The sequence below is a fragment of the Gorilla gorilla genome, chromosome 17 (genome assembly GCF_029281585.2).
Source record: "Gorilla gorilla gorilla isolate KB3781 chromosome 17, NHGRI_mGorGor1-v2.1_pri, whole genome shotgun sequence".
Taxonomy (NCBI): domain Eukaryota; kingdom Metazoa; phylum Chordata; class Mammalia; order Primates; family Hominidae; genus Gorilla; species Gorilla gorilla.
The window spans coordinates 76,134,920-76,158,566 of NC_073241.2; the positions used below are offsets into that span (position 1 = coordinate 76,134,920).

Genomic DNA, 23,647 nt, shown 5'->3' on the forward strand with positions numbered 1-23,647 from the left:
AAAGGCAAAACCCCGTCTCTACTAAACATACAAAAATTAGCCGGGTGTGGTGTCTCGCACCTGTAATTCCAGCTACTAGAGAGGCTGAGGCAGGAGAAATGCTTGAACCCGGGAAGTGGTGGTTGCAGTGAGCGGAGATCACACTACTGCACTCCAGCCTGGGTGACAGAGTGAGACTCCATCTCCAAAAAGAATAATAATCATCTACATCTTCATTTGTAAGTAGGAATAAAGAAAAACTGCCAGATTAACATAATCCCTCAAAAAAGAGTGACCAAGCTAATGCCATACATAAGAGGAACTATGTGGCAAGCCAGAAAGATACTGCTTACTCTTTTCAAAGGTCATTGGAGGCCCCAGTTCCTGGTCCTGTATTCCTGGTGAAATCATGTAATCCCTATAATTAAATCCACTTTTATTTGAGAGACTAATGGGTTTCTCCCTTACAAGATAATGATTACAATAACTCCTAGGTTAAAGAAATCAAATTGAAAATCAACTATTAAGAGAAACAATAAAAAAAATGCTACATTCCAAATTCAGGGAAAACATCTCCCTAAATGCTTCTATTATTATACAACAAAGATTTAAAATAAAGTAGTCAATTAAGGAAGCAAAAAAGTAATAATAAAATAAACCAAAAGGGCTGGGGAAGCGTTACAGGTTAAAAAGAAAAAAGCAAAAAAAAAAAAAAAAAAAAAAAATTAATTAGAAAGCAAAATGCAGTGAAGTCAGATCCACAAAAGGGAAAGTAAACAAACGTATGGTCTTATAAATGAAAAAAAAAAACAAAAAAAACAAAACAAATTTCTTTAAACAAAGAAAATAGTGCATGCAACTATATATTCTAATAACTTAAATACAGATAAAAGTGGTTTCCTAGAAAAATATAAATTATTCCATGTGATTCAAGAAGAGGTATATTGTCTTGCCCTCCCTCCACATCCAAAAACATCTACCCAAACAAGACAGCTTCATGAATAAATTCCACCAAGCATTCAATGAAAGGATGGAATTCTGTTCATTAAACTGTTCAAGAGAATAAAAGCCAGGGAGTGAAATACATACATGTTAGAAGACAAATACAGAAAAATGCTGAACACAAAACATGAAATTCAAAAAACATGCAAATTATTGGTTTTCAAACTTCAGCAGGGAGAAGTCCACCCTATCCAACCAAACTTTTAGGCAAAAGCCTATTAAATGGCGGGCCTAGTATACCATACATTCTTTCTCATTTATCAACATGGACCGTAAGAAGTCTTTGTGTAACACAATTTACAAACCAATATTAACACGTCAACGTTTCCTGTCAGTGTAGACATAAAAGTCCTCAATGCACCCAATACAGTTTAATCTACCAATATAAGAATGGTTTAACATAAATTAAGTAAATTACTTGGTTAAGATTATTTCTATCTTTACAGTCATAAGATTGAGTATTTATGTATAAAATTATACAATATATGGAGTTTCCTTTCAAATAATTTGGGGGAAGTAGGTGGGGACATACATGACAAAAGACTGGAGTTGATTAACTTCTGAAGCTGTGTACTGGGGACACGAAGAATTTTCTATCATTGTAAATTTAAGAGTGTTTCGATAACTCAAAAGTTTGCTTGAACAGGGGAAACTGGGTGTGGGCATGTGGGGACTCTACTATCTTCCCAAGTTTTCTGTAAATCTAAAGGTATTCTAGATTTCATTAAACAAAAACTGTTAGTCTGTTTGAAGGTGAGGTAAAAAAGCGATTATGGCATAAATACTATTTCCCATAAAAGGAACCCAGACTCCTTGGGGAAATAAATGGCTGATTGCAGGTCTGGGGCAGGAAACGCACAAGATGAGCCTATAACATTTTATCGCACCAGAAAACAGAGAAGCTATCAAAGATCACGGGGCCTTGTCAGAAGGGCAAAGAAAACATCCAGAATGGGCTCCTAGTAGCCTAAGATGAGAAAATTTGAGCATCAAAAAGAATAATAACTGCATTGGATTCAAACCGATTAAATATAGTAATGTTTCATTTTATTCATAATAATACTTTAAAAATCACTGATCTCCTTTAAAGGATGTTAAGGGAAAAATTCATCATTATTCTGACAACTGATAGAGAAAATGCAAACAGATTTTTGGTTTGAGTAGAAAAGCCATATGATTAATGGCTAAATGCTAGAAGGGCATTTGATGAAATTCTATTCATTCCTGATGAAACCTCTCAATAAACAAGAATAGAAAGAAATTCTGTTAACATGATAACTGGTATCTGTCAGAAAGCAATAGCTAATATACTAAAAATGAAACACTAAATCACAAAGCTAAGACTTCTAAAATGTATACTATGTTCTGCCATTTGACAGTATTCTAAAAATTCTAGATAATACAAGGCAATATAATTTTTGGGTTTTTTTTTTTTTTGAGACAGGATCTCGTTTTATTGCCCAAGCTGGAGTGTGGCAACACGATCTTGGCTCTCTGCAGCCTCAACCTCCCAGGCTCAAGTGATCCTCCCACCTCGGCCTCCAGAGTAGCTGGGAGGCCAGCCCAGTTAATTTTTACTTTTCATACAGACAGAGTCTCCCTGTGTTGTGCAGGTTGGTCTTAAACTTCTGGGTCCAAGTGATCCTTCCACCTTGACCTCCCAAAGTGCTGGAATTACAGGTGTGAGCTACTACACCAAGGCAATATAATTTTTTTTTTTTTTTTTGAGAGAGAGAATCTCACTCTGTCACCCAGGCTGGAGTGCAGTGGCACCATCTTGGCTCACTGCAACCTCTGCCTCTGGGATTCTTTGCCTCAGCCTCCCAAATACTTGGGATTACCGGCACACACCACCACACGTGGCTAAATTTTGTATTTTAGTAGAGACAGGGTTGCCATGTTGGCCAGTTTGGTCTTGAACTCCGGCCTCAAGTGATCCACCCACCTCGGTTTCCCAAAGTGCTGGGATTACAGGCATGAGCCACCATGCCCAGCAAGGCAATATAAATTTTTTAAAAGTAACATTTACTATTTACAAATGACAAGACTCTCTATATTAGAAATATAAGACAATCCACTGAAAAATTTAAACCAATAATATTAAGGCAAAACACTGAATTTTCCGTATATCAAATACATTTTCAAATGACTGAAAAAGAGTATTAAAAAAACCGAAGTAACACAAAAACATAAAATGCAAAAGAATAAATTTTAAAATTTTGCAAGAGGTACATTAAAAAACTACAGAATAAAAGAAGCTTTGAGGCCGGGTGCAGTGGCTCACGCCTGTAATCTCAACGCTTTGGGGGGCTGAGGCAGGTGGATCACCTGAGGTCAGAAGTTAGAGACCAGCATGGACGACACGGTGAAACCCCGTCTCTACTAAAAATACAAATATTAGCCGGGCGTGATGGGAGGGTGCCTGTAATCCCAGCTACTTGGGAGGCTGAGGCAGGAAAATTGCTTGAATCTGGGAGGCGGAGGTTGCAGTTAGCCGAGATTGCACCACTGCTCTCCAGCCTGGGTGACAGAGTGAGACTCCATCTCAAAAAAAAAAACAGCTTTGAATAAATTAAACAGACTGTATCATGCATGTTACTAGATAAAAATACTCAACACTGGAAAGGTATCAATTGTTTCCAAGTTATAAATATAAAAAAATTCCAACGACTGGTTAATGAGTTGGAGAGCTTAACAGACCAAAACCTTAATAAAGAATTAAATAAAACATATAATATGGCAGGTCATGATGAATAAAATGAACAAAAACAGAGGAGGAAGGGACACAAAAAGTGAAGAAGTAGAGGATTTGCCATTTTAAAGGGGAAAGGCCGCACTGAAATAGTAACTGAATAAGTAACTGAAGCAGGAGGAAAGCACTCTATGGATACCTGAGGAAAAGCATTCCAAGGCATTCCATAGCAAATGCAAAAGTCCTGAAGACAAAGGCAGGCCTAACACACTCAATGAAAGTGAAATGCAAAAAGCTCACCACTGCCGAACCAGAGTAATCTAGAGGAATGAGTTATTTGTTGCTATTTGAGACAGTGTCTTGGCTCAGCTGCCCAGAGTGCAGTGGTGCAAACACTGCTCACTGCAGCCTCAACCTCCTGAGTTCAAGTGATCTTCCTGCCTCAGCCTCCAGCGTAACTGGGACTACAAGCACACACCACCATGCCTGCTAATTTTTTTAATTTTAGTAAAGATGAGATTTCATTATGTTTTGCAGGCTGGTCTCAAACTCCTGGGCTCAAGTGATGCTCCTGCCTTGGCCTATAAAAGTGCATAAGCCACCATGCTGGGCCCAGAATGAGTATTAAGATCACAGAATGATGTTCGTTTTTCACAGAAAACAAATGTGGGGAGGGAGGTAGTCAACTAAACAAACCTTTACTATATGAAATAACAGTATCAAATTTGTGAGGTTAAGAAAACACAGATCTCATCCTGACAGCATCAGGAAAAATATAAAAATAAGACAGAATGAAAATGCTGAGCAATGAAGGCATATAAATTGGTAGTAGGGTGCAAGGGTGCACTTTGGGAGGCCAAGTGGGCAGATCACTTGAAGCCAGAAGTTTGAGATCAGTCTGGTCAACACGGTCCAACATCGTCTCTACTAAAAATACAAAAATTGGCTGGGCATGGTGGCTCACGCCTGAAATCCCAGCACTTTGGGAGGCCGAGGCGGGCAAATCACTTGAGGTTAGGAGTTCATGACCAGCCTGGCCAACATGGTAAAACAGTCTCTACAAAAAATAAAAAATTAGCTGGGTGTGGTGTGAGAGCCTGTTATCCCAGCTACTCGGGAGGCTGAGACAGGAGAATCGCTTAAACCCAGGAGGCAGAGGTTGCAGTAAGCCGAGATCACACCACTGCACTCCAGCCTAGGTGACAGAGACTCCATCTTTAAAAAAAAAAAAAAGATAATATATGCAAGGAACAGTGGCTCCAACCTTTTAATCCCAGCTATTTGGGAGGCTGAGGCAGGAAGATCACTTGGGCCAGGAGTTTAAGACCAGCCTGGGAAACAAAGTGAGACCCAGGTTCTACCAAAAAAAAAAAATTGTTTTTAATTACCACGGCTTGGTGGTGCTCAACTGTAGTCTTGATTACTTAGGAGGCTGAGGCAGGAGGATACCCTGGGCCCAGGAGTTTGAGGCTGCAGTGAGCTATAATCATGCCAATATTCCCAGCCTGGGTGACAGAGTAAGACCTCATCTGAAAAAAATACAAAATAGAGGCTGGGCACAGTGGCTCACACCTGTAATCTCAGCATTTTGGGAGACCGAGGCGGGTGAATCACGAGGTCAGGAGTTCAAGACCAGCCTGGCCAAGATGGTGAAACCCCATCTCTACTAAAAATACAAAAATTAGCTGGGCCCGGTGGCAGGCGCCTGTAATCCCAGCTGCTCAGGAGGCTGAGGCAGAAGAATCACCTGAACCCTAGAGGCGGAGGTTGCGGTGAGCCGACGTCGTACCATTGTACTCCAGCCTGGGTGATAAGAACGAAACTGTCTCAAATAATATTAAAAAATAAAAATAAGGAAGAACTAACAACAATTCAATATAATTTCTTCCAGAAAACAGAAGATGAGAGAATATTTCCAAATTCATTTTATGAAACTAATATTACCATGATACCAAAACAAAACAAAGACAACACAAAAAATTAAACTACAGGCCGGGTGCGGTGGCTCACACCTGTAATCTCAGCACTTTGGGAGGCCAAGGCGGGCGGATCACCTGCGGTCAGGAGTTCGAGGCCAGCCTGACCAACATGGAGAACCCCATCTCTACGAAAAATACAAAACTAGCCATGGCACATGCCTGTACTCCCAGCTACTCAGGAGGCTGAGGCAGGAGAATTGCTTGAACCTGGGAGGCGGACGTTGTGGTGAGTCAGGATCATGCCATTGCACTCCAGCCTGGGCAACAAGAGCGAAACTGTCTCCAAAAAAACATTAAACTACAAACAAATATTCGTCATGAATATAGACGTTAAAACCCTTAACAAAATATTAGCCAATAAAATTCAGCAACATAGAAAAAGAATTAAACACCATGGTCATTATGCACCATGACCAAGTGGAGTTTATTCCAGTATGCAAGACTGGTTCATTATATGCCACTGCTGCTCAGCATTTTCACTGTGTCTTATCTCTGTATTTGTTTTGAGATCTATAGAATACATCATATTAACAGTTACAAAAAACCAAATCATATTATCAAATCAATCAATGCGAAAAATGCATTTCACAAATTCAACACCTGTTCATGATTTAAAAACCCTCAAAAACAAGAATAGAGGAGAGCTTCCTCAATTTGATAAACAGGTCTACCAAAAAAATAAAATTAAGCCAATATTATACTCAGGGCGGAAAGATTGCTTTCCCTCTAATATTGGGACTGAGGCAAAGATGCCTACTAACACCCCTCATTCAACACAGCACTAAAAGTTCTAGCTAGCACAATAAGACAAGAAATGGAAATAAAAGCGTAAGAGTTGAAAGGAAAAAATAAAACTATATTTGTAGATGGAATGATTGTTTACATAGAAAATCTCAACAAATCTACAAAACAACTCCTAGAACTTGTGAGTTCAGCAAGGTCCCAGGATATAAAATCAACACACAAAAACCAATCACATCTTTATACACTAAAAATGAACATGTGAAAACAAGTTAAAAACATCACCATTTATAACACTCCAAAGAAAATTAAAATACATATGTAAAAATGTAACAAACACGTACAGGACTTATATGCTGAAAGCTACAAAACACTGAAAAAAAAAAAAAAAAACTAAGAAAATCTAAAGGCCGGGCACGATGGCTCGCGCCTGTAATCTCAGCACTTTGGGAGGCCGAGGTGGGCGGATCACCTGAGGCCGGGAGTTCGAAACCAGTCTGACCAAAATGGAGAAACCCCGTCTCTACTAAAGATGCAAAAAAAATTAGCCGTGCATGGTGGCACATGCCTGTAATCCCAGCTACTCGGGAGGTTGAGGTAGGAGAATCGCTTGAACCCGGGAGGAACAGGTTGCAGCGAGCCGAGATCGTGCCATTGCACTCCAGCCTGGGCAACAAAAGTAAAACTCTGTCTCAAAAAAAAAGAGAAAAGAAAACCTAAACAAATAAATTCTTCACGGATTGGAAAACTCAACATAGTAAAGATGTCAACTTTCCCCAAACCGATATATAGGTTTAACATAATTCCTATCCAAATTCCAACAAGATTTTTGTAGATATAGATGAGATTATTCTAAAATGTATATGAAAAGGCAAAAGAAATATTAATAGAACAGCCAAAACAATTTTTAAAAAGAACAGAGGGAGAGGAATCAATCTATCCCATTTTACAACTTAGCTAGGACTGACAGACTGCATGGTATTAGTGGAAGGGTAGACACATAGATCAAGCAAAGAGAATACAGAACCCAGAAATAGACATATACATACATACCCAAATAATTTTTGATAAAGGTGTAAAATTAACTCAGTGGAAGAAAGACAGCCTTTCAATATATGGTGCTGGATCAACTGGACACCCATAGACAGAAAAATGAACTTCCACTTAAGTCTCACACCTTATGCAAAAATAACTCCAAATGGATCACAGAGTCAAATGTAAAAATAAAACTGTAAAACTTTTTTTTAATAAGCAGGAAAATATTCGGGATCTAAGACTAGGCAGAGTTCTTAGATTTGACACTAAAAGCAAGATCCATAAAAGGAAATATGACACACTGGATTTCACACAAACTAAAACTTGTGCTACGCAAAAGACCCCTTTAAAACAAAAAAAAGACAATCAACAGACTCAAAGAAAATATTAACATTTGCAAACACATATCTGACAAAGGACTACTATCCAGGATATACTTAGAACTCTCAAAACTCAACAGGAAAAGAAAAAGAATTCAATTAGAAAAAGGACAAAAGACGCAAAGAGACATGTCATGGATTGGGATATACAGATGGCAAATAAGCACATAAAAATATGTTCAGCATCATTAGCCATTGGGGAAATGCAAATAAAAACCTCACTGAGATATCACTAGATACCTACCAGAATGGCTAAAATGAAAAACACTGATAACACCAAATGCTGGCGAGGATGCAGAGAAACTGGATCACTCCATACATTGCTGGTAGGGATGTAAAATGGTACAGCCACTCTGGAAAACAGTTTAGCAAGTTCTTTAAAAACTATACATACAATGACCACACAACCCAGCAACTGCACTCCTGGGTATTTATCTCCGAGAAAGATGTGTGCGTAAGTTTACCAAAAAAACCTATGCACAAATCTTTATAGCATTTTTATTCATAATTATCAAAAAACTGTAAACAACCCAGATGTCCCTCAACAGGTGAATGGTTAAACAAACTATAGTGAATTCATATCGTGGAAAACTATTCAGCAATAAAAAGGGATGAGCTGTTTATATACAACAACTTGGATGAATTTCCAGAATTATGCTGAATGAAAAAGCCAGACCCAAAAGGTTATCCACTGTGTGGTTCTATTTATGTAATATTTTTGAAAAGACAAAAATCATAGAAATGAAAAAGATGAGCGGGCCCCAGAGAGTGAGGGAACTGGATGAGACAGGAACAAGTGTGACTATAAAATAACAATACTTTGGAGAGAGGGATCCTTGTGGTGATAAAATGGTCTATATCTTGATTGTGTTCATGTCAATATCCTGGTTGTGATACTGTACTATGGTCTTTAAGATGTTAACTCTGAAAAAAAACTAGAGAGAGTATACGGAATGTCTCTGTATTATTTCCTAGAAATGCAAGTGAATTGACAATTATCTTCATTAAAAGTTTAATTAAAACTACAAGGAGTAAGACTATCAGACTAGATTTTTAATTTTCTTAAAATTCAATGGTATTATATTCGAAAGAGATAAAACTGAAATAAAAGGACACAAAAATGTAAGGGCGAGGAGAAATTTTTTAAATTAGGCAAAACTGACAAAAAAAGAAAAATAACCTAGAAGGCCGGGTGCGGTGGCTCAGGCCTGTAATCCCAGCACTTTGAGAGGCCCAGGTGGACAGATCACCTGAGATCAGGAGTTCAAGACCAGCCTGGCCAACATGGTGAAACACCATCTCTACTAAAAATACAAAAATTAGCCAGGCATGGTGGCAGGCACCTGTAGTCCCAGCTACTCATGAGGCTGAAACAGGAGAATCACTTGAACCCACGAGGCGGAGGTTGCAGTGAGCCGAGATCACGCCACTGCACTCCAGCCTGGGTGACACAGCAAGACTCCGTCCGTCTCAAAAAAAAAAAAAAAACAGAGATGGGGGTCTCACTATGGTACCCAGGCTGGTCTCAAACTCTTGGGCTCAAATGATCCTCCCACCTCAGCCTCCCAAGGTGCTAAGATTACAGGATTACGGTTCTTTCATGTGCTAGTAATAATGTTAAAATATGGTTTAAAAATCGATAGAACTACAAAGAAAAATGAAAACCGAAACAAAATTCTAGTAAAAGATTAACTCTGCTCTCTTAATAAAAAATAAAGATATGAGATTTGAACAACATAATTAACAAGGTTACATAATGAACATATATAAAACTGCACCAAAAACCAGGCAATACATAGTCTCTTCATGTACAAATAAAAATTATTAAAATGGACCACATTTTTAATAGTCTAAACATATTTCAAAGAATTGGCATTATACACACCAACTGGCATCACACACAACAGGCTGCCTAACCAAAATGCAATTACAAATCAACAGCCAAATCAACTAGAAGAACTCTCATGTTTGGAAATTAAATTTTTAAATAGCTCATAAGTTAAAGAATTCACAACGGAAAATAGAAAAATACAAGTAAAAATAACGGAAATATCACACACATCAAAACAAGGAGGCAATATGCAGACATTTTATGATCTTAAATAACTATGTTAAAATGCTGAAAATTAATGACAGGCACCCAACTTAAGAAATTAGAAAAAAAGAACAGAACTCCAAAGGAAATATAAGAAAAGAAGAGCAAAAATTAATGAAATGGGAAGGATACACTAAAGAGCATAAACAATATCAAAAACTTGATTCTCTGAAAAATCTTTAAAAATTGGCAAACTTTTAGCCAAAACTTATCAAGAAAAAAAGAAGGCATTTTAAAAAAAGACAAGGGGATATTAACTACAAGTAACTGAAAAGAAGAGATTAACAACTAAATGCTACAAATTCAAGAATGTGGATGAAATGAACAACTTTCTATAAAAGTATGAACTACTAAAACAGGTTTGAAACTTGAAAATATGAACAGTCCTACAACCAAAGCAATTGAAGCATTCCTCAAAGAAAACAATAGTAATAATTTTATAAGCAAGTTCTACTAAATATTTAAGAAACAGACCTTTCTAATGTTACATAAACTCTTCCAGAAGAGAAAAGGTATATTTTTTAACTATAGGCTAGTTTTACTCATTATGAGAGACAAAAATCCTAAATTAAATATCTCCAAACTGAGTCCAGTGAAAAAAAGGAACAGATAGATCAGGGTTGAATTTATACTTGCAACACAAAGTTTGTTTAAATATTGGGAAAAAAATTAATATAACTCAGCATGTTAACAGATTACAAAAGAGAAATAATTTTCTCAAAAGATGCAGAAAAAGCTTCTGATAAAATTCATTCATGATTTTTTAAATTAGCAAACTAAGAAAGGGAACATCCTTAACCTGAAAAGATTATCTATAATAAACCTACAGCAAGCATCATACTTAACTGTGAAACTTTGAAAGCATTCCCTTTAAAATCAGGAACAAGATCAGGATGCCCCCATCACAGCTTCTATTCAACATTGTACTGGAGATCCTAGCCAGCACATTAAGACAAGAAAAAGAAAGAAAAAAAAAAAAGCATAAGAATTGGAAAGGAGGAAACAAAGAAGTCATCATTCACAGATAGGACTGTCTGCATAGAAAAATCCAAAAGAAATCTAAAGATAATTTATCACAATTAGGAATATAGCAAGGTTATTATACAAAGTCAAACTGTACTTCTGTGCACCAGCAAAGTATAATTATAAAAAGTTAATATTTATGATTTGCTATAAAAATTTGTTAGAAATAAATCTAACAAAATATTTGCAATACTTTAACTGAAAATAACAAAACTTTATTGAAAGATGTTGTAAAAAACCTAAAAGAAATGGAGATTACAATGATTGTGGTTAAGAAAACTTAGCAGCAAAATGTAATTCTCTCCAAACTAATTTACAGATTCAGTGCATTTCCCATCAAAATACCAACAAGATGTATGTGTGTGTGTGTGGGGGGGGGGTGTATAACATGAAAATATGACTCTAAAATTACATGGAGAAGCAAACAATCAAGAAGTTCCTTGAACAACTACAAGCCAGGAGGACTTGTGCTACTTCTGTCTCCCTCAATGACTGACTAGACTGTTTCATACCAACCCTCCCTGTGAGAACTTAACAACTGAATATAATATTAAAAAACAAAAATCTGTGTGAATGCAGGAGGCACTACAAAGGCAGTAAGGACCTGAGACACCAAGACTCTGAAAAGAATGAGAGCCTGCAAAGCTGAGTCTCTTGATGCCTTCCCCGGAGATATTTGCCAATGGAAAAGGGCAATGGAGAGGTTAAAAGTCCAGCAGAACTCTGAATAGACTCAGGGGAAACAAGAGAAGGTATGTGCAAAACATAACCAGCAAGAGATGGTTTCCAAGACGTATAATGAACTCCTACGAATCAGTATGGAAAAGACAGATGTCCCAATATAAAAATGAGTAAAAGACTTGGCATGCCACTTTACAAAAGAAACCCAAATGGCCAATAAGCACATTCAAAGGAGCTTGACATCATTACTATTAGGGAGATGCAAATTAAAACCACTACACATTCACCAGAGTGTCTAAAATTAAAAGGGTAGACAAGGATATGGAGCAACTGGAACTCTACTATATCACTAGCAAAAGGGAGTGAACCAACTACAACTACAGACAACAATAAGGATGAATCTGGCAAACGAAACAGAAAAAAAGGCAGAAACAACATAATACATATACAGAAACAGAATACAGTTGACCTTTGAATAACAATAACATATAGTTGACCTTTGAATAACAATAACATATAGTTGAATATTGAATAACAATAACATATCCAATAACAAAAACCTGTGTTAGTCAAAGGTCAACTGTATCTTGTCAACTGGTTTGAACTGTGCAGGTCCACTTATATGCATATTTTTTTTTCAACCAAATGCAGATCAAAAATATGGTATTTGCAGGATGTGAAACCCACATATACAGAGGGCCAACTTTTCCTACACATGGGTTCTGCAGGGCCAACTTCAGGACTTGAGTACACATGATTTTCCTATTGGGAGGGTGGATCCTAGAACCAATCCCCCAGGTACACCAAGGGGCAACTGTATATATACTATACAGGCTCCATTTATATAAAGTTCAAAAACAGGCAATACTAATCTGTTAAAGTTAGGATAGTAGGTCGCTTTTGGAAGAATGAGGTGAGGTTAGCCACTGGGGAGGGGAATATTTAGAGTGCTGGTAATGTTCTCTTTCTTGACCTGCATGATTATTATTTTGAGAAAATTCATCCTGCTATAATTTCATGATCTGTGTACTTCCTATGTGTATGCTATATATCAAAAGAAGTTTGTTTTTTTATTATAAAAAATATTATCTTACACAGAGATGGGGTCTCACCATGTTGCCCAGGCTGGTCTTGAACTCCTGGCTCAAGTGATGCTCCCACCATGGCCTCCCAAAGTGATGGGATTACAGCCTTGAGCCACCTCACCAGGCAAGAAGTTTGTTTATGCTAGCAGCAGCATCATCTTGTTTTAGTTACTGTAACTTTTTAACAATTTCTGTAAAAACAGACTAACGGCCCAGAGTCCAGAACCAAAGCACAGATGAGTGATGGCATCCAAACCAGTGAAGAAAAAAATTTGCATGAAAGGTTATGGAACAATTTATTATTCTTTGAGGAAAAACCATGCATCTTGGTCACCACTTCACACTGTATACAAAATCAACTCCAGGTGGATTAAAACCTTAAATGAGAAAAGGTAAAAAACAAAAACAAAAAACAAAAAAACTACGTCTTATACTTTTACAATAATGGAAAATATCTTCGAGAACTTTGTTGAAAAATTTCTTCAACAAGATTCAAAAGCACTATCCATAAAGAAAAGCCTGATAAATGCAATCACATAAAAATTAAGAACTTCTACTCATCAAAAAACGCATAAGGCTGGATGCAGTTGCTCATGCCTATAATCCCAGCACTTTGGGAGACCAAGGTGGGCAGATCACCTGAGGTCAGGAGTTTGAGACCAGCTTGACCAACATGGTGAAACCCTGTCTCTATTAAAAATACAAAAATTAGCCAGGCATGGTGGCGGGTACCTGTAATCCCAGCTACTCAGGAGTCTGAGACAGGAGAATCTCTTGAACCTTGGGGGCAAAGGGTGCAGTAAACTGAGATCACGCCACTGCACTCCAGCCAGGGCTACAGAGTGAGACTCCATCTCAAAAAATAAAAATAAAAATGATTTAAAAGTGAGCCCAATTGAAAGGAGACATTTGCACCACATGCATCCAACTGTGAAACTATTAAAAATCAGTAAGAAATAATTTTTTTAAAAAACTAGTACAAACATGGGCAAAAGACATGAATAGGAATCTGAGAAAAGGGAAGAATGGCTAATCAGTATAGTAAAAGATGCTCAAACTCATTAGCAAAAGAAAATGAAAACTAAAAGGTGGTATTTTATACTCACGGGTGAAAACTTTTTTTTTTGAAACAGGGTCTCACTCTGTTGCCCAAGCTGGCGTGCAATGGCATGATCACAGCTCACTTCCTAGCTTCAGGTGATCCTCCCATCTCAGCCTGCCAAGTAGCTGGGACTACAGGTGTGGGCCACTATGCCCAGCTAATTTTGTTTTGTTTTGGTAGAGATGGGGTTTCACCATTTTACCCAGGCTGGTCTCAAACTCCTGGTCTCAAGCCATCCACCCACCATGGCCTCCCAAAGTGCTAGGATTACAGGCGTGAGCTACCATGCCCAACCGATAAAACCTTTTGAAGTGTGACAAAAGTAGATGTTAGCAAGAAAGCTGAGTAATGAAAACTTCTGCATTGCTGGAGAGAACGAAGACTGACACCACCTTTTTTGGAAGATAATCTGACATTATCCAATATTGGTGAATATGCACACATTCTTCTTAAATACCAGCAATTCTATTCCTAGAATCTCTACAGTGAAACATACAAATATTCACACTAAGTGAGATCAACAAAGATTACAATATCAGTGCAGGTCAGGGTTTTTCTGCAAGACAAGTTTGGTGAAACTTTACAGTTTTATTCTCTTCATTTTCAAACATTTGGGTTTAAGAAATATGGATGGCCGGACACAGTGGCTCACACCTGTGATCCCAGCACTTTGGGAGGCCAAGGCGGGTGGATCACCTGAAGTCAGGAGTTCAAGACCAGCCTGGCCAACATGGTGAAAACTAATAATACAAAAAAATTAGCCAGGCATGGTGCACACCTGTAATCCCGGCTACTCGGGAGGCTGAGGCAGTAAAATTGCTTGAACCTGGGAGGAGGAGGTTGCGGTGAGTCAAGATCGCGCCACTGCACTCCAGCCTGGGCAAGAAGAGCAAAACTCCGTCTCAAAAAAAAAAATAATAAATAAATAAATTTTACATATGTATATATGTTAAAAGTATAAAGACAGACCAGGAATGATGAATCCAAAATTCAGTACAGTGGCTACTGTCATTGGTGAAGGTGGACGTGGTTGCAGTGGATGTGATCAGGAAAGTACATCCTGCTAAAGTTACACTAATGAATTAGTAAACTGGTTGGTAATTACATGTATGTTTGTTTACATACGCCTTACCTGTTATAATCTTTTGTACTTATCAAATAACTTAAATATTTAAAAGACAAAAATTAGTATGGAATACCTAAATACGAACCCACTGTTAGAGTCACCAATTCAGAGAAGTGTCTCAAGAACTGTAGAGAAATTAGCATCAGAGAAATTCAAGGTATTTCCCCATAAATCAAGGACAGGTTGCTATTTAAAAAGAAAGAAAAATGAAAGATGATAGAAGAACTCTTATAAATTAAAGATAACTACTGAAATAAATTTTATAGAAAAGTTCAAAGACAAAATCAAAGAAACCTTTCAGAATGTAAACAAATCCCGTAGATCGTAGACTACAATTGTAGATTACAATCTTCTACAGGAGAATAACCATCAGATCTGCAATGGACCTCTCATTAGCACACCAAGTATTTTAAATTCCCACAGCAAAGTTTTCAAAATTCTGAGGAATTTATAATTCCACATGTAAACTTTCAATCAGGAACAAAGACAAGCCATTTTCAACATTCGAGAACTCAGAAAGTTTATCACCAGCATATCCTTCCAGAAACAACTATTGAAGACTGTATTCCTGTAAAATAAAAAAGGTATCTAAAAGAGAAAAACATGGGATCCAAATAACAATAGATCTAACCCAGGAGAACAATGTGAAGTAATCCCAGGATGACAGCTGGGTAACAGGTCTACTAAGCTTCCCAAATTAGAAAAGGCAGGCCAAGACTCCGGAAAGTCTACCAAGACAAGCTGAATGGTTACAACATGAGAACCCATTATAATATTAAATTTTAAAAATAACTTCAATGAGCTTTCCTCATTCAACCAGGACTTTGTTATATTTCTTCTTTTTTTTTTTTTTTTTCCTGAGATGAAGCCTTGCTTTGTCACCCAGCCTGGAGTGCAATAGCATGATCTTGGCTCACTGCAACCTCCACCTCCCGGGTTCAAGCAATTCTCCTGCCTCAGCCTCCCGAGTAGCTGGGATTACAGGTGCCCACCACCATGTCGGGCTAATTTTTGCATTTTTAGTAGAGACGGGGTTTCACTATGTTAGCCAGGCTGGTCTCGAACTCCTGACCTGAGGCGATCCGCCTGCCTAGGCCTCTCAAAGTGCTGGGCTTACAGACGTGAGCCACTGTGCCCGGCTGACTTTGTTATATTTCCTTTTTAAGGATCACAGGTTTAACAGAAGTGAAGTTTCTCTATGGCTCCACAGTACTTGGTTCTACAGTAACTAATACTCACGTCAACATACATATTAAAAGAGTGGCTATTAGTCTCAATTTCTAGATTTTCCTGTAGAAGCACAGAAAACTTTAGAAGAGTTATAAAACATTATATAAATGCAATAAATCTTGCCAATGTAACAGTACTAACCAAAAACAAAGGCTGGGGCCCGGCTCAGCGGCTCATGCCTGTAATCCCATCACTTTGGGAGGCCAAGGGAGGGGGGTGGATCACCGGAGGTCAGGAGTTCAAGACCAGCCTGACCAACATGGTGAAACCCTGTCTCTATTACAAATACAAAAATTAGCCAGGCATGGTTGCAGGTGCCTGTAATCCCAGCTAATCGCGAGGCTGAGGCAGGAGAATCGCTTGAACCCAGGAGGCGGAGGTTGCAGTGAGCCAAGATGGCACCATTGCTCTCCAGCCTGGGCAACAAGAGCAAAATCCCATCTCAAAAAAAAAGGAAAAAAGAAAACAAAGGCTAGGAAGGGAGGAGGGAAAAACAAAGGCAAGGTTTGGCTCTTAAATCCCAAAAGGAAAGGGATCGGTGTTATATCTTTTTCTGAAAGACCAGGAAGTGAGGAAATATAGTTGTCTCTCAGTATCCGTAGGGGGCTGGTACCAGGGTCCCCTGCAGATACCAAAATCCAAGAATGCTCAAGTCTCTTACATGAAATGGCATAGTATTTGCATATAAGCTATACACATCCTCCTACGTACTTTAAATCATTTCTAGCTTACAATACCTAATATATGGCAAATGCTATGAAATGGTTGTTATACTATACTGTTTAGGAAATACTGACAAGGAAAAAAGTCTGTACATGTTCAGTACAGATGTAACCATCCTTTTTTCCTGAATATTTTTGATCCAAGGTTGGTTGAAACCGAAGATAAGTCATTCACAGACATGAAGGGCCAAATATACTGTCTAAAAGTGATAGGTCAATAAACAGAAATTTATAATAAAAAGTTAAAAATAACAGCAAAATTAGGAACCAAAATGTAACTGACAGAAATCAAAGTCTAGGACAGGTGGAAAATGACCTAAATTTCTTATCTAGCAAAAAGTTAAGAAATATTTTTTTGAGTTGAAAAAATATAGAAAGTCATGGTATATTTTTAGACTTTTGGAACAACAATAAAACCCTAAAAACAAACAAACAAAAATGGTTAAAAGCATAACGGGAGTGGGATTTAATGGAAAAGGGAAGACTTTCACTATTTTGAATTTTTTCAGTACTGTCTGCACAAATATTGCTTTCATTTAAAAAATATGAGAAATGGAAATGAGAGAATAAAAAATGTGACATCAGGTGATCCACCCGCCCCAGCCTCCCAAAATGCTGAGATTACAGCCTTGAGCCACTGCGCCCAGCCTATTTCACTTTAAGTTAAATATATTTTGTTTCGAACGTGCTTTCATAGACATGAGCTCAGGTGCAGTCTTGGAAATTTTAGTTGCATCCCATAATAGCTTTGAATCATATGGAAGATTCTGTTATATCTATCATAGCTATTAGTCTATATCCCTGCCCAATAAATGGGGAGAGGAGCGTGATGAGGACCTCTAACCTCAAATCCCCCATTAACTTCCCATTCTCCTGCTGCATCCTAACAGCACTTGAAGTTATCAGGATGGTGACTCCTGGTAGGTGTAAGGAAACCAAACACTTAAGCCTTCTAGACAGAAGACCTTCTGTAACAGAATTACTTAGGCTTCTTAGCATGAAAGACCCAAATCTGATCTTCGAATTATGACACAACAAATTTACCCAGTTTGGTAAATGTTCTGGTTTACCCAGTATCTATTGATAAAGTTATCATTGCTGGCTCTCTCAGGCCAAATGCACAACCAGATTCTCACAGGCACATTCTCTCTCATTCTGAGACACACACAGAATAAATTCTCGATGCATGAAAAGAAGGGGATGAAGAATACAGAAGGGAGATCCTTAAAAAAAAAAAAGTCACTACAATAGATCCCCCTCCTCCCCATTGAGTGATGAGAAGTAGGGAAAGTAGATTAACCAGGTTAAAGTGTAGCAGGGACCTTTTTGTGAATGACTGCCATCAGCAGACCACAGTATTGGAAACATGCAACTGGAAGGGTAAAGAAAAAGCTGCTCTGGTTAAAGAAGAGGTAAGTGATTCCAGAAACTCAACTCCTGCTCTCCTCCATCCCTGTGCTTAGCTCTTCTACAGACTAGTTTGAGACAGGGTCTCCCTCTGTCGCTCAGGCTGGAGTGCAGTGGCAAGATCAGAGCTAGCTGTAACCCAGAACTCCTGGCTTCAAGCGATCCTCCTGCCTCTCAAAGCGCTGGAATTACAGGTGTGAGCTACCAAGCCCTGCCCTCCAGACCATTTTTGAAGGAGGAAGCAAGGCAGCAGTGACAGAAGTTCAGGCCATCAAATCTTATGGTCTTGTCCCACATTAATTCACAACTAGTTAATTCAAAATCTGTTCATTCACAAACTAATCACTCCTTCAGCTCCTAACAACACAGATGCCATAAATATGCAACTGGTAAATTGAGTAATTTCTTCTCTGGCACCTTGAAAGCTTCTAATATATAACACATTATTGTAACCATCTTTGAGCACACAGGCCACATTTTCCCTTTTCAGAGAACTTCCCCACTTCCTTTCCTTCAATCCATCAGGATAATCTGCTGATCAGGTTTGTGTGCTTTGACTCTAAGCCCCTGGCTATGGATGATTAGAACAGAAGTAGAGACCTAAACTCAGCCAATCAGATTCTCTCTCCCAGAAGAACTGGAAGAGAGGTGGGCTGGTATTCTGGTCACCCGGACTGAAAGGCAACAAGGTATAGAGCCGCCATATTCTGCTATGACCAGCCAAGATCTCTGGTACTGGCTCACGCAGCAGTCTCCAAAACTGAAATAGTCAGGCGACCCCCTTAACAGTTGCCTAATCGAATAACCAACCCTCCCCCCCCCCACCCCACCCCCGACACACAAGTCTGAAAAGCAAAGGCACCAGGGTCACCAAACCACACTGAGGATTACCTTTCCCAAAATTCCCTATCTCCAGTATAGATGCAGCACTAGCCAGGATGTGAACTGCTCTGGTTATACTTGTCCAAAATGAGTAGCCTTGAAGGGTAATGGAAATCCTCTCTGTGGCATATCAGCAGCCAAATATGTGGCATCCAGATCGGCTGACCAATTTCTCTACTGCCAAGAAGTTAGCCAACAAACTAATGCCCATAATTTTTCCTGGTCCTATAATTTACTTGAGCATCACTCTGACCACCACAATATATTCTGATCCAAGGACCATCATTTTGAGAATCCAAGATTATTTCTTCCCCTTTTCTTTCTATTCCGTTTTTTAGTCTGTTTTTCTTCCTTTATTATAATGTCACACAAGAAGGATGTTACCAATCATTTAATTTATTTCTTCCCCTTTTCTTTCTATTCCGTTTTTTAGTCTGTTTTTCTTCCTTTATTATAATGTCACACAAGAAGGATGTTACCAATCATTTAATTTAGGAACAATCGCAGGATGATGGCTAGAAGCTCCACCTAGACCCCAAGGTACCAGAACAAAGTAGTGTAGCCCGGGCTCTGAAAAGCCCAGACTCTAAAAGCTACATGTCTAAGATTAAAAATCTTAGCTTTTCAAATCTCAAGCTGTGTGATTTAGGTCAGGTTAACCTCTCTGTGCTTCAATTTCTTGAAAAAATTGTGAGAATTAAATAAGTATAGAAAAAATGCTTAGACCAGAACCAGGCATGGAATAACCACTATATTAAAATGGGTATATACCATCATCATCATTACTGTCTGTAATACGGTGTAAGGGCGGGGTACAGTTCATCTTCAAGTGTAGGGCAACATGGGTCTGCACAGAGCAGTTAAGGCAAAGAAAAGCAGATGATGCTTACTGCATGTGCCCAGCCTGTACCCCTCCCTCCTCTGAAAATTCTCCCCAGTTAGTCTCTGTTGGGCACGTCATATGAATTGCGGGAGAGGGGCCATCTTCTAACAAATGCAAGAAGTAAAGACAGGTGATTTACAGGAAGAGAGGATGAAGCTGATCCACAAACCAAAACAGAGAGAGAGGAAGGCAGAAAGGAAGAGAAAAAAAGCTTCTTTGGTTTCTATCACTTTCCAGTTGCTGGTTGCACTCCAATCTGAGCACTGACTGCTTTTACTCTGCTCTATAAGAGCGAGTAAATCCTTCGCTTTACATTAAGCTTTGGCCAACAACATTCACAAGAGTCTAATAAAAATCCTGGAAAGTTTTCATTAACAACAACAAAAAAAAGAACTTAGAAAACTTGTATACATCTGTTACTACACAAAAATTAAAACTAGATGGCAGGTAAAAATAAATATAACTTCAGAGTTCAGTCTTCTCAACCCATCCTAAATCTAACGCATGAATTTACAGAGGTGAGGTTCAGGGTTCGTTGTTTGAAAAGCTCCACAGGTGTTAAAACGTCTACAGCTGGGGCTCTGAGCCACTAAAACCCTTAAACTTATCAAGTATGAACACCCTTTACCTACACTCATGGTTCTCTGCATAAACTAGTAAGGGGCATAACATGTATTAATATGTGTTTACTGGGAACTTAATAATTATTTTTGAAACAGCAGGAGGGAATATGGCAGGCACTGTGCAAACTCCAACAATCTCCGTTTAGAGCAGAGCATACGTTCTTTTGCTCACGTCCACTAAGCAGGTAACCAGCCAACATCCTTCCCCCATCCCATCTCTTGCGGAAAACAATAAATATACAAAACTGAACCTTTTACCGGATACCTCTTCCTTATTTGAAAAAGAAATCCTAATATCATAAGTGTTACACAAACGAGTTGCAGTAAATTTAATTTCAAGTTTACACTCATCTCTACCTTGATACATTTTTTTTTTTAAAAAAATCAGGGTTTCTGTCCGTAAACATCTCATTTATGTCGCCAGTAATTCAGTGATATACACAAATCCATCTCATTCGTCACACTTAGTTAGGACTTTAAAGGTTATCAGTCTGGGGGGGAAAAAGTCTCTTCTGTTCTACCCCCATCACAGCCCTATTCCAGACCTCTGCTATACAAGGGTATCAACAATAAAGTTATGAACTTGTTTTAAGACTGAGAAGAAAAAAATATTTTTCCTCAAGAGTAAAAGGGGTGCACAAACCTCACAACATAGACTTTGCAGATTTCTTACTAAAACACTAAGAAAATATCGAGGTTTAAGGCCGATTATTGAAGGCAGGGATCCCCAAACATTAGGCTCCTCGAAGATGTTAGGAGGCAAGGGTGGGAGAAGGGGCCTTTTCTCGTGACAGACCTGACTAAACGGTAGCATCAGCCATAAGAAGAGGAGAGATTCCTAAACGCAACTTCAGCTTTCAGAAAACAGTCCTCCACCAAGTGAGTAGCATGCAGACTTGTGAATCGCCACAGACACGTACACCCCGGTGAAGGTGCAAGATCAAACGTTGCTTCCCACATCGGCCCTCACTGCGAACCGGGATGTCGGGTCCCCATGTGCCCCTCCTGGAGGGCGCCCCGGCCCCCCGCGCCAGGTGTGCAGACCACGGGCAGCACTCAGGAGCCGGCTCGCCGCGGCCCAGGCCCGCCGCCCCCGCGCCGCCCGCGTGCCCTCCGCCGGCCCGCTCCCCTCCCCCGCGCCCTCGGCGCCCGTTCGTCCGCGGGCCGGGGCTCAGGGCTCCACCAACCGGCCCCGGAGGCACGAGCAGGCGGCGGCCGGCGACGTTGCGGTTTCCCCACCTCCTCTCCCATCCCCTCCCCCGCGGCCTCCGCTCTCCACTCCCGCGCCCCCGCTTACCCTCAACTCTTCGAAATCCGCCATTTTATACCACCCGCGGGCGCCGCCGCCGCTGCCGCCGCACCCACTCCCGCTGCCGCCAACGACGCTGCCGCCACCACGGCCGCCGCCGCCTCCAGCACCATCCTGCACTGGGCGCCGCTTAAGACGCCGCGGCCGCCGCCGCTACAGCCGGGCCAGTCACGTGAACGGCGCGGGAGCTCCGCCTCCGACGCGCCGAAGCCCCGCCCCTAGCGGTGCCCCCTGCCCGCGCCTTCCGTCCGCGCGGCGACAGCGCCCGCCCGCGCCTGCCTCGGCGTGCTGCCCCGCGGCTTGGCCCCGCTCGGCCCCAGGTCGTGCCTTCCCTCCCCGGCGGAGGCCCCTGCGGACTGCCTAGAGCTGGGTCGCAACTGAGGCGTTATCTGCGGGCCTGGCCTTGGGGAAGTGGCGGGGAGGAAGAAGAGGCGGCCGGGACGCGTGACAGGAGCATTCGGGAAGATTCTTACGGTGCCCTTCACGCGGTGGCTATGGACGGAGAAAGCCGCTGCAAATAAAACCATCCCCCAGAGTAGTTGTGGCGGAATAATCTAAATATGGGTGTTGGGTAAGCTATTGTTCCCATCTAATGGTGAGGTTGTGTGACACCTCTTTGAATTGCTAATGTCCTGCAAGTACCAACCTTGCCGAGTTTTTCTGACTTTGAAGGGCACCTGAAGGTCACGGACTGCAGAGTTGGGAGAGTTAGGCGGTGGGGTTGGCGGGGAGAAGTGAAATAAGAGCGCTCAGAAGGGCCAAGCTAAAAAGTCAGGAAAATCTGATAGCTAGGAAGGAGTCAAACGCCAAGGCAGAGTAAGTAGATAGAAGGAAGCCTGATGGCCCCCCCGTAATGTGCTGATATAGGATGAAGGAAGATGCTGAGTCAAGATGGCCAGAAAAATCGCTGGACAGTGTCCAGGGTTCAATTTCCTTGAAGAATTGGGTGGAACCCACACACGAAAGGTCTTTAAAACAATGTAACTTTTAAGGCCCTGTTTAATCAGCCTCCTACCTACCGCCTCTTCCCACTACCCCTCCTTTCATCCGCACTGCACTTCCAGGTCTTCCTTCCACTCCCCTGCCCCCGCACCCCGCAAGTTTTGTTTTTTTGAGACGGAGTTTTGCTCTTGTTGCCCAGGCTGGAGTGCAATGGCACGATCTTGGCTCACCGCAATGTCTGCCTCCCGGGTTCAAGCGATTCTCCTACCTCCGCCTCCCGAGTAGCTGCGATTGTATTTTTGGTAGAAACGAGGTTTCTCCAAGTTGGTCAGGCTGGTCTCCAACTCCGGACCTCAGGTGATCCGCCCGCCTCGGCCTCCCAAAGTACTGAGATTACAGGCGTGAGCCACTGCACCCGGCCTCCCCTCAAGTTTTAAGGCTTCTAAATGTTGATCCTTGAACCAAGAATAATTTCCTGCTCTCTTCTTTGTTCCTAACTCCTGTTCATCCTTCAGGTTTCACTTTAAGTGTCACTTCCTCAGGAAGACCATCCCTCACCCACATCCCACATTTTAATTCAAATTCCCCTGTTATGACTTCTCCTAGGACCCTGAACTTTTTCTTCCTGAGATGTCTCCATGGTAATTATGTGGGTATTTGTGTAATTGTTTATTTGATATATATGTGTGTGCGTGTATATATATATATATATATATGTGTGTGTGTGTT

General features: G+C 40.3%; 2 protein-coding genes across 27 annotated transcripts in view; one reads left to right on the top strand and one right to left on the bottom strand.

Annotated features, from left to right (window-relative positions):
* Positions 1-22,182, bottom strand: part of PIAS2 (protein inhibitor of activated STAT 2) — a 159,421-nt gene extending 137,239 nt beyond the window's left edge. For 7 of the 14 annotated variants that reach the window (XM_063699200.1, XM_055368779.2, XM_031003696.3 and 4 more), the window contains exon 1: positions 21,965-22,174. In XM_063699200.1, the coding sequence (XP_063555270.1) occupies positions 21,965-21,988 (24 nt within the window). In that variant the 5' untranslated portion in view covers positions 21,989-22,174. Of the gene's footprint in view, positions 1-8,052; positions 8,162-10,749; positions 10,839-21,463; positions 21,634-21,964 lie in introns of those variants that run through there. The other 7 variants (XM_031003694.3, XM_031003692.3, XM_055368776.2 and 4 more) reach the window with 4 other exon arrangements.
* A 19-nt stretch (positions 22,183-22,201) lies between these two features.
* Positions 22,202-23,647, top strand: part of KATNAL2 (katanin catalytic subunit A1 like 2) — a 240,550-nt gene continuing 239,104 nt past the window's right edge. For 5 of the 13 annotated variants that reach the window (XM_055368780.2, XM_055368785.2, XM_063699203.1 and 2 more), the window contains exon 1: positions 22,208-22,547. The gene's annotated coding sequence lies outside the window, so the exon portion shown is untranslated. Of the gene's footprint in view, positions 22,548-23,647 lie in introns of all 13 variants that reach the window. The other 8 variants (XM_063699202.1, XM_055368788.2, XM_055368787.2 and 5 more) reach the window with 7 other exon arrangements.